This window comes from Paramisgurnus dabryanus, chromosome 9, assembly GCF_030506205.2.
Source record: "Paramisgurnus dabryanus chromosome 9, PD_genome_1.1, whole genome shotgun sequence".
Classification (NCBI taxonomy): Eukaryota; Metazoa; Chordata; class Actinopteri; order Cypriniformes; family Cobitidae; genus Paramisgurnus; species Paramisgurnus dabryanus.
Genome location: NC_133345.1, coordinates 8610378 through 8622221, shown reverse-complemented (window position 1 = coordinate 8622221; position 11844 = coordinate 8610378). Strand labels below are relative to the sequence as shown.

Genomic DNA, 11844 nt, shown 5'->3' with positions numbered 1-11844 from the left:
TAAATTGCATGGAAGAAATAGGCACAAATGTTGAATAAAAGTAAAAAAAACTTTTGCGAAAACTTTTGATTTTATCTATAAATAACAATTGAAATATTTAGTTTGGCAGTTTTTAAATAAGGCAAATATTCTCAAGTTAATTTGTTGTTACAAGCTTAAGCTTGTTGTTTTCTCATGGGGACCTCAAAATGTCCCCAGAAGGTCACAAAAATACTGGTATTCCTATCTTTTGAGGGACAATTGGTCCCCACAACGTGATAATTTCCAGGTACACACACAAACACACAAGCCTGGATTTTACTCACAACACACTGTGGTACATTGCAGATATGTTGGCTCAAGTCAGATAAACAGACACGTCACATTTTATTTTCATCACCGTGAGTCTGGGCTGTCACTCATATTTAAATCTTTTTCTCTGGTAGGCGATATTCCACAACAGGCTTCACTTCGTTTAATGTCTAATAGAAAGACAGCATTACTATTTGAATTGTCGGGTACTGGAGCCACAAGTCAAGGCTCAGATGGCGCCCTTTCATACAATCTATTTCATGTTTTCTTTGCGGTTTTTATGCCGTTTGTCCCGGTATCAATGGAAGAGACAGAATGTATTATGTATAAGCACCTGTTTTGAGTGAAGTCTGTGAGTCCTACATTATATTATGTGGTGAAGACATCATGAGAAGTATCCTCTCTTTGTTTGGGTTTTCAATATAAAAGTCTAATATAAATTAATTTATATATTACATTCTATATTAGTTTTTTATTTTAAATTTTATTTGATGTTATGGCATACATCATTTACCTTAAGTGTTTATGTTAGTTTTATGTTTACATGTAATATTTATATTCAAATCAAGTCAGAAAGTCTAAATTTTGCATTGCTTAAAGGACAAGTTCGGTATTTTAGACTTAAAGCCCTGTTTTCAGATTGTTTATGGTGAAATAGAACGGTTTTGACTGAAATTTCGACATTTGCGGCTGCCCTGAGAATTTTCGCGTGTTTGTGTTTCATCTCACACATCTACAATGGGTTTAATGGTGCACTGGAACAATCCTTCCTAAAATGCATTAAACTTTCGTTTACAAAGACGTGAAACTCATCGAGTGGTCAGGGGTGTTCACTGATATGCTCACACAAAAATCGCTGCAAAAGATGCTTTCCAACAGCTGTTTTAGCATTCGTTGTTAACTTGTGGAACTATTTTTCCAAACGCCTCACACCCGTACATTCTTCCGCTTAGAGCTTGAATAATAGAAACTCCAGCCCAGGTGGTGGCGCTAATCCGCCATTGCCAATTGCAAGAATAGAAACGAAGTTCCCGGTGCGGAGTAATACCGTACCTCACAGCACATCTAATACAATGTCAATGGAGTCAAGTCAATGGAGTTGGACAAAAACTACGATAAAACCTGTTGAAAAGCATCTTTTGCAGCGATTTTTGTGTGAGCATATCAGTGAACACCCCTGACCACTCGGTGAGTTTCACGTCTTTGTAAACAAAAGTTTAATGCATTTTAGGAAGGATTGTTCCAGTGCACCATTAAACCCATTGTAGAGGTGTGAGATGAAACACAAACACGCGAAGATTCTCAGGGCAGCCGCAAATGTCGAAATTTCAGTCATGCAGGAGTAGGCGCAATGAAATAACGCAGTGCCCGAAAATAGTCCCCTGCTATTGAAAGTAACCAGAGGAAATATTTTTGGGCACCACCATACCCAGAGATCAGCTGAATGGATTCCAAAATGGTAAACTAATGCTAAATGTTTAACTCTAGGGGAGCTGGAAAATGAGCATATTTGAAAAAAAGGTTGAGTGTCCCTTTAAGAACTTAAAAAAAGGCAATTTCATACTAACAATTATATTTGATTTCATTACTTACTTATTCATTTAGCTGACACTTTTATCCAAAGTGACTTACAATTGCTATACTGTATATGTCAGAGGTCGCATGCCTCTGGAGCAACTAGGGGTTAAGTGTTTTGCTCAGGGATGGTGGGTCACGGTGGATTCGAACCCGGGTCTCTCACACCATAGGCGTGTGTCTTATCCACTGTGCCATCACCAACACCTATCATTACCACTGTTTTGTTTTCATTTTTGTTATCACTTTATTAATAAATTTATAAATTATTAGTCACCTTTTGTTCATGGTTAACCACAACATTATCTGTAAACACTGCATGTGTTTTCTGGTTAGCAGATGGAGGTACACGTCTCATTCATCTGCTAAAAGCTGTCTTGAGCCATTCCGGTGTTATGGACATTTTCAGTCAAAAATGAAACTATAATTTATAAGAGAATGTTTTTATTACCAATATATTGGACCATATGTTTATGTTTTCATTAACCTATAATATCAGTCTATGCACGTGTTTTCTGTTTTAGATGAGGGAAATCAGCATTATGGATGTGATATTTTTCTGTTATCAGTGTGACAATTCTGAAATCTTTGCTTACCATTGCATGGGTATGGCCACAAAAATTGATAACAGTATGGTTAAAAATATTTGGTTTAAACGTTATTTTTTTCATGGTGGTGTTGACATTTGCATGAAGTTACTCTCTTGCTTGCATTTACATTACATGAATGCATTTGGCAGATGCTTTTATCTAAAGTGACATTGCATTACGGTATACATTTTTATCGCCATGTATGTTCCCTGGGGTCATACCCATGACCTTTTGTGCTGTTAATGCAATGCTCTCACTGAGCTATACAGGAGCAGATACAGATAAAGATATTTCAAGTTAATTTTGATCCAAACTTGACCAAATGTGATGACACAGCAAGTTTATTTTCAGCAGTTTGATGTGCTTAGAAAATTTTACAGACCTATTATACACATCACAGGTGGGTGATACCTTGCTGACCGTGTATTCGGCCAATCACGACTATCGTTTCCATCCCATAATATGTCTTTTTGCCGCCTGTATTTTGCAGAACTCTTACATATTCACAATCTCTATGAGATTACATTGAGCAGTAGAGACAGTATTTAGTAACATTTTTTTTTTTTTGATTTTGTACTGCAACCCGTCTCTTTCTGCCATCTAATTTGCACAGAAGTACACTTTTGAATCCCTTGTTTCTTTCCCTGTTCCCACTTTTCTTTGTTTTAGATGCATGCTCACTTTGTTCCAGGTAATTTTAAAGGTATAGGTTTCAAAGGTCACTTTGCTGTTCTCAGTCATTAAGTCAGTGAATGGAGTAAGGGAACGGTGAAAGCGTTGAGTTGAAGGCGTGAGAAAGTTCAGCATAAATGAGATTGATTGCCTCTCCATGCCCATGTGAAAACACTTCAGCTAACATTGAGATCAATCTCTCGTAGCTCTGTTCAGGGCTTTTGGTTTTAGGAACTCTGCATTTAGAGCTTATATATTTCCCTTTGACACATTTATAAGGTTGCTGCTAATGGAGGGAAGTTCAAAGTAAAGGGGTGCACACAATATAAGAGCTCGTTTGGTAAACCATTTGGTAAAAAAGCAGACAATGTCGAATTTCACAAAATGTTACTATTTCTTATTACTAGTATTTTGCCAGTCTATCGGAAGTACCATGCAAAAGATGTCAGGAAATAATTCATGGGGCATGACTAGGACATGGTGAAGGTTTAAACCTTCATTTACATTATAGCTCAATATGCCTGGAGCATGCATCCTAACCACTTGGCCAGTCATGAAATGTTTGGCTACCCGGTGATCAGAGGTCAGAAGAAACACATCAACACTGACATTCAACCCACACAACCACCAATGATAAATTCATATCTGTTTATTTACAGTATGGTGTTGGTTTTCAGTGTATGTAGGCATATACATGAATGAATACAATGTCCTCATGTGCACTTTCAGGTTTAGGGCTTGAACAAAAAAATCTACTTGTCATTTTAGTGTTTTATCACATAATATACCAGTGGCACATTTCTGTAGAGAAGAGTTACAGTATCAACCAAAAGTCAGGTGATTAAAAATTCACATGAGATATTGATTTTGTAGCTTAAGTCGGATGAAGCGATCTATTCTTCAAAATCTAGACTAATAAAATGAATGGTTGTCAAAGCTTACAAGATCTCAGTGCTCAAAATTACACTGAAGCAAATAAACTTGTTTTCATACTGTGCTAATGATATCTCTAATCCCTATACCCGTACCCAGCGTTTAACCCTCACATAAACCATTTTGCATTATTTGCAATATTTAATTTGTTTACCAAGACATTTTCCTCGTGAGGACCGTTGGCCGGCCCCCACAATGTAGGTCAATTCAGGTTTAACTATCCTTGTGGAGACGTTTGGTCCCGGCAATGCAGACAAAACCTGATTCAAAAACCCAGGCTTATTGTTTTTATTGAGGCTTCCACGAGAATATTACTTCTAAATAATTTACACCAAAACTAAACCGAATGTTTTGTGCATGTTGTTCTTTGCCTGAGTTTTCAAAAAAATGCAACTTGGACTTTGCGGAAGAGACAGAAGGGAAATGCATCATGCAATATTTAGTGTGTAAAACAGTCTTGTTAGCAAGCCATGCATTAGTGAGATTAACAACTTCTACATTAGGGAGCAATAAATGATGAGGCTGAACTCTTTTACTCATTTGCAAAAGTGGAGCTAATGTGATTTTAGCTTTGAGTTTGGATATCTCTTTGTCTACAGTAGACAGACACTTGTTTATTCCAGCTTTTCTGGCAAAGAGCCACCCACTTAAACAGGAAGAAAGTGTCTGACCAACAGATCAACTGTTTGTTTGGTTTCTACGTTACACTTAAGGGTGGGGTTTAGCTGAAATAACTGGCACCATAGTAATAGGTTGGCATCAGTTTGGGCATGTATTTTTCTTTATAATCATTTACAATTAGTTGACATGTTACATGTTAAATATCCAGTAAAAACTATGCATTATTTTGCAAAGGCAACCAAAGATTAGAGTGTGCCAGATGATGAAAAATAGTTATGAATGCAGTCTTTCTTTCTTTCTTTCTTTCTTTCTTTCTTTCTTTCTTTCTTTGTCTGCCTGTCTTGAATTTTGTCTTTTTCTTTCTGTCTGTCTGTCTGTGTGTTTGTGTGTGTGCATTACATCTACAGAATGTCCCCACAAAACATGGAAACCAGAGTGTGTGTGTGCCTTGCATTCTGTCATTCTCTTTCTGTCTGGCTGTCTGTTTTGCATTTTGTTATTTTCTTTCTTTCTATTTTCTGTTTGTCTGATTGAATTGCTTTTGTACTGTCTGTCTGTCTGTCTGTCTGTCTGTCTGTGTTTTGCATTATGTCTTTCTCTTTCTTTCTGTCTGTCTGTCTGTCCTGCATTTGTCTTTCTGCCTGTCCATATATTTGAATCTCACATTCTGTCTGTCTCTTTCTTTCTTTCTGTCTGTCTGTCTGTGTTTGCATATTGTCTTTCTCTTTCTGTCTGTCTTGCATTTTGTTTTTCTGCCTTTCTTTCTGTCTGCCTGCCCACCTTTTTGAATGTCTCACATTATGTCTTTCTCTTTCTGTCTGTCTGCATGTTTTGCATTATGTTATTCTCTTTCTTTTTTCTGTTGTCTGTTTTACTTGCATTTTGTTATTATCTGCCTGTCTGTCTGTCTGTCTGTCTTGCATTCTATACTTTTCTTTCTGTCTGTTTGCTGTTTTGCATTTTGTTATTCTTTGTCTTTCTTTTTTTCTTTCTTACTTTTTTCCTGTCTGTTTGATTGACTTGCATTTTGCCCTTCTCTGTCTGTCTGTCTGTCTGTCTGTCTGTCTGTGTTCTGCATTCTGTATTTCTCTTTCTGTTTGTCTTACATTTTAATTTCTTTCTGTCTGTCTGCCTCTCCGTCTGTTTGAATGTATCACATTCTGTCTTTCTCTTTCTGTCTGTTTGCTTGTCTGTCTGTCTGTCTGTCTGTCTGTGTTTTGCATTTTGTCGTTCTCTTTCTGTCTGTCGTGCATTTGTCTTTCTGCCTGTCCATCTGTTTGAATGTCTCACATTCCGTCTTTCTCTTTCTTTCTTTCTGTCTGTCTGCTTGTTTTGCATTTTGTTATTCTCTTTCTTTCTTTTTTCTGTTTGTCTGATTGACTTGCTTTTGTACTGTCTGTCTGTGTTTTGCATTATGTCTTTCTCTTTCTTTCTGTCTGTCCTGCATTTGTGTTCTGCATTCTGTCTTTCTCTTTCTGTCTGTCTAGCATTTTGTTTTTCTGCCTTTCTTTCTGTCTGCCTGCCCATCTGTTTGAATGTATCACATTCTGCCTTTCTGTCTGTCTGTCTTGCATTCTGACCCTTCTCATTCTGTCTGTCTGTCTGTCTGTTTTGCATTTTGTTTTTCTTTTTCTTTCTTTTTTCCTGTCTGTCTGTCTGTCTGATTGATTTGCATTTTGCCCTTCTCTGTCTGTCTGTCTGTCTGTGTTCTGCATTCTGTCTTTCTCTTTCTGTCTGTCTTACATTTTGTTTTCTTTATTTCTGTCTGCCTGTCCATCTGTTTGAATGTATCACATTCTGTCTTTCTCTTTCTGTCTGTCTGCCTGTCTGTCTGTTTTGCATTTTGTCGTTCTCTTTATGCCTGTCCCGCATTTGTCTTTCTGCCTGTCCATCTGTTTGAATGTCTCACATTCTGACTTTCTCTTTCTGTCTGTCTGTCTGTCTGTCTGTCTGTCTCTCTTGCATTTTGTCCTTCTCTTTTTGTCAGTCAGTCTGTCTGCATTTTGCATTAGATTGACTTGCATTTTCTCCTTCTCTGTCTGTCTGCCTGTGTTTTGCATTCTGTCCTTCTCTTTCTGTCTTTCTGTTTTTGCCCTTCTTTCTTTCTTTCTTTCTTTCTTTATTTCTTTATGTCTTTCTGTCCTTGGATCTGTTTCTCTGTCTTACAATCTATCTTTCTCTTTCTGCCTGTCTGTCCGACCGACTTGCATTTTGTCCTTCTTTTTCTGTCTGTACAGTATGTCTGCCTATCTTGCATCCTGTCTTTCTCTTTCCGGCTTTCTGTCTGTCTATCTGTTTGTTTGTAAGTATTGCATTCTTTCTTTCTTTCTTTCTCTTTCTTTCTGTCTGTCTTGCATTTTGTCTTCTTATTTATCTGTCTGTCTGTCTGTGTTTTACCTTGTCTTTCTCTTTTTATCTATCTGTCTTGCATTTTCTATTTCTGTCTGTTTTTCTGTCTGTGTATTGTATTCTGTCTTTCTTGTTTTGTTTTGCTTTGCTTTTCTTTCTTTCTTTCTTTCTGTCTGTCTGTCTGTCCATTTGTATGTCGCCATTCTGTTTTCTCATTCTGTCTTTTTTAAGTCTGTCTGTTTGCTAACTTGCCAGATCCAAAAAGAGGTTTGTATGTAGTATGAATTAGATTGTCTGTCTGTCTGTCTGTCTGTCTTTCTTTCTCTTCTTTCTTTTTTTTAGTGTCCATTCCCCATCCATTCCTAAGCTGTGATTCCCATCCTCTTGTTACAACAACGCTGCTTCACTTGAACAGGTGGGTGGGGTTTCAGAGCAGCCCAGCCCCTGCCTTCCTCTGCTCATCCACTAAGCGAAAGAGAGAGACTAGAGGAGGGAGGAGTGGGGAGGAAAGAGAGAGAGAGAGCCAGACTGATTCTCAGAGCCTGAGAATGGAACGGCAGTGTGTGAGAGCGAGCGAGAGCATGCGAGTACTCTGAGTTTCTGAGTCCACCTGCGTATCACAACATCATCACAACAGTATCACTTCAGTTTCCACAGGACGACAGAGCAGATTGCCATCACAGCATACAGAGACTAAAAAAGAGACTTAACAAGGGAACACAAGAAGGAGAAGAAAAGACTCTGAATTAAAGAGACAAATCTATAGAGCCTCTCTTTATAAAAGGGGGGCACGTCGAGGGGACCGACACCAAAGAGTCTTGCGTGTGCATTAAGTTTCCAAGATTTGCTTTCTTTACTTGATGCCTCAAATGTCGCCCACCCTCCAAAGTGTCGTGATGATCCTGGACTTCTGTCTGATCCTGTGGCTGACAGGTCACGGTAAGCTGCCTGGTCTTTCTGTTTTCTTCTGTTGTATTGTGCTGTGTCAGTGGTCTGTGTGTCTCTGGGAGTTTGTAAAGCACTCTTGTGCACCCGCCCTGAGGTTTATGTTTTTGTATCTTTCAGATAGTGCCGTGGCATCTTGTTTGTCCAATATGTGAGTTTTGTTGAATCCCAGAACTTATTTCACCATTGTAAAAATAAAACTTGTAAGGTCATGCTGTATTAAGCTTCTAACTGAAGGCATGTCAAAGGGCATTCAGCTCACAAAGACGCCTATTAGCCGCGGACACAATGCACCCCTCACTCGCGCGGTTATTCTTAGAAAGTCCCGGAGTCTGTAAACACTGGGCTTAGTATTAGCTGATAGATGTTTTATGCGGTTTGCCACCAGAGGGTTGTCTTTAAAAACAATTTAAATGAATCGCAGGCTGCCTGCGGAGACCTCTGAGAGGGGTCGGCGGCTCGCTCCCACCGTGAGCGAGGGGAGCGACAGAGGGGAAGTTCTGGCAGCTCCTTGGTGTTAAATAGATTGACTTGATTGTTCACACAAGTTCAGATATATTTAAAAGCACTGAGCCTCGAGACCTCATTTGACATCTTTGTGTCGGAATCTGCCAGCAATTTGTGTTTACATATGTGGAATTGTTTGAATAATCTGACTTCAGTGTCACATATCCGTGCTCTGTTCGTGTTTGAGGAGATGAACTATTTAACTCCTGCTATCTTTTTGCATTCTATCTTTATCGCTTCACAGTCACAAAGCACACAAAATCAAAGCTGAGCCGAGATGAGAGCGCAAACTTACAGTAAGGACCTGCTTATCGCTCCACTTGTTTTCTCTCTCCAACTCTCATTAAAAACACGGCAAAGACCCCTGACAATCCGAACACGTAACGTCACACATGTACACAGAAACGAACGCTCTCGGGAAAGAGCGCGGCGTTGTTTTGAGTGTGACAGTGGGAATTATGAAGACTTCTGCTGCTTGTTTTGTAGATCATGCCTCGGGAGGCTGTCAGCTTTATGATCTAGTTTATTTTTTATAGCAGTGTTAGCGTGTTAGTATACCCTGCTATGTATTCAGCTTATACGTTTTTTAATGGGTTGATTTTATTATTATTTAATTTAAAAGACAGACGGGGAGGTTCAGATTTATATGATGATCTGTAAACTAAAACACAAATATTGTCTTTGACCCACTCTGAGCATTTCTAATTGCTTTGCTAATTGCAAACGCTGACTGTTTTATTGCCATCCTGGCTAACTTGTTAATGCCTTGAAGGTGTTAATTTAATTTGTTATACTGAAGAAGAAAAAAATCATTGGTAATGAATTTATGAATGAAGTGGAAAGTGTATTGTATTATCTTATGTGCTGGCCGAATATTTGATGTGTTTACTGTTGCTGGCAATGGGAAGGCAGTCAAACAGTTTGTCTTATCTCCGTGTAACTTTTAAAAGCTTTTAGAAGTTGTATCGTTTTGCTTTGCTATGCAGTTGAGCTGAGCTAGTTATTGTAGTAATAAAATAAAAGCTGGCCAGCCAAGACAGGTAAACAAGAGATAAACAACAGACAGTCTTGTCGCACTGCTCCGGCCCCAGGGGATGGCAAGTTCCCCAAAGCTAAATTGTGTTTTACAAATTATTGCCGTTTATGGAGCCAACCAGTGACAGCGAAATAAATATATACGAAAAACAAGAGAAAAACAAGTGTTTTATATTTGTTTAAGAGAGAAAATGTGTGTGTGTGTGTGTGTGTGTGTGAGGATGACAAAAAGTCCAATAGCTGTGCTAGAAGCTTGGAGCACTTTCTTCGCACATCTCTCTCTCTCTGTCTCTCTTTCTTTCTCTCTCTCTCTCTCTCTCTCTCACACACACACACACACACACACACACACACACAAACACACCTGATGACATGCCTTAACCGATGGCACACAGGCGGGCAGAAGCTTACCCCTCAGAAAGCTGTCGCACCACAGCCAAACCTTCTGTCCAAAAGCCCGTCTCTCTCTCTTTTACCCTCTTTTGCAGTTTTCTCTCTCCTCCTCTTTCTTCTCGCTCTCTTAGTCATACAGCAGTTTGCTCATTTTCACAGAAGCAGCAGTTCTCCGATGCTCGACCTCTTTCAATCTGTCCACTTTTCCAATTCTCCTGTTTTTATAGATCCCTCTGTTGAGAATTTTTTTCTCTTTATCCGTTTTCTGTCGCTGCCTATGTCAGAAGGGAAATCTGTGTTTTTTACAGAGTTTCAGTGAACTTTTAATGAAAAACCTTTTTTAAACCTGTGTACAGTTTTTGTGGATTTTTAGGTAATATAACACTTGATAAATTATGACATTAGTGTTTTCTTTCTGTCAAAATGAAAGGAAACATACCGGGTTTAAAGGTAAAACACAGATAACCAGTTTGTTCTAATGTGTTTTCAAATGTAACTTTTGATTTAAAATGTGATGTCTATATGTCTATATATATAGAAAAAAATCTATATGTCATAAACGTCCATTTAAACTATTGAGGTTAATAAAAAACTAGATGAGTCTACGAAAAATGGCCCCCAAGAGCTTTTAAGACATAAAATATCCATTGGCCATTAAAGGGTTAATATAGACTCGCCTTTCATCCCCCATCCAACACTCCCCTCCAATACTCAATAACATTATAGAGTGTCTCATTAAATTCTCTACAGCCTTCCTCTTCCTCTCTCATGCTGAAGTCCACTGGGGGCAGTGTGGCATAGATCTGAAGACTCATGCTGTATCCGTCTGTCCATATTCCTTTCGTCCTCCATCACTCCTCATCCCTTCTTTCCGCTGTGTTGTTCTGATAAATGAGGCAGATGCTCCTCATGCCTCTTTTGGTGTTAAGTCTCAACACAGCCAAGGGCATAAGCTGCGTCTTAACCCTGGAAAGCAGGATTTAGTGCAGTCTCTCTCTATCTTTCTCTCTCTATCTTTCTCTCTCTATCTCTCTCTCTCTCTCTCTCTCTCTCTCTCTCTCTCTCTCTCTCTCTCTCTCTCTCTCTCTAAGCTGCACCTCAGCAGGCTGGTAATTAAAATAGCCAAATCTCGACTGCCTCATACACGTATCAGAGGAATCAAACATCTCAAATGTGTTTTCATCTTAAACGCGAAACAATTTTTCCCTGGTCGGCCTTAGCGAGTCATTATTTGCAACATCGTAAATCCTTTTCAACATGCGCACGGGCCAAATCCGATCAAATGTAATGGATTTACTACATCTCAGTCATATTTCAGGGTTAATTAATTTCACATTTCCGCATGGCATTCGTATTTCCTGGGCTGAGACATTTTTTATCCTTGGATTAAGCAGTTATGTTCTAATAATGGTTCCTCGGTTGCAAATTGCAACTCGAAAGCGAATGCATATCGGTGTACTTGCGTCGTTCTTGTCATTCTTCATCGACAGCTGAAGAAAAAGAGCTGACACTAGATCTGTGTACTGATACATACAGTACTCTGTGTGATGGTGTTAATGAGTTCGTGCCTGGTGTGAGATCCAACCCTCGAAATGTGATTTCATAAGCCTTGAACTGTCTAATATAACCCTGAACATGTTATTATCACCCTTAAGTAAACATTGACTTCTGTAATTCCTTAAAAGGCATATTTATATTGTATACAGTATATACTTAACCTCCGTTGTTTTCGAGAATTTGTTGCTATTAAAAGTTTTTATGATATCCACAGTCATGGATAATTTTGGGACTTGAGGACTTGAATAGTCATAGTATCTAATAAAATGTTTTAAAGGCATATACAAATTACATTTTTACAGTATGAATATTATACAAATATTTTCAGATTAATAAGTATAGGATAAAAATTGCAATTTGTTTCCGCAGTTGACAC

General features: G+C 38.6%; 1 protein-coding gene across 5 annotated transcripts in view; it reads left to right on the top strand.

The window, feature by feature from the left end:
• The first annotated feature begins 7580 nt into the window (after nt 1-7580).
• The window catches only part of kirrel3b (kirre like nephrin family adhesion molecule 3b), a 235026-nt gene continuing 230762 nt past the window's right edge, over nt 7581-11844 (top strand). For all 5 annotated transcript variants that reach the window (XR_012337292.1, XM_073815701.1, XM_065279343.2 and 2 more), the window contains exon 1: nt 7581-7970. Coding sequence is in view for 4 of the 5 variants with exons in the window: in XM_073815701.1 (XP_073671802.1) it covers nt 7892-7970 (79 nt within the window). In the remaining variant the exon portion in view is untranslated. The remainder of the gene's footprint in view (nt 7971-11844) is intronic.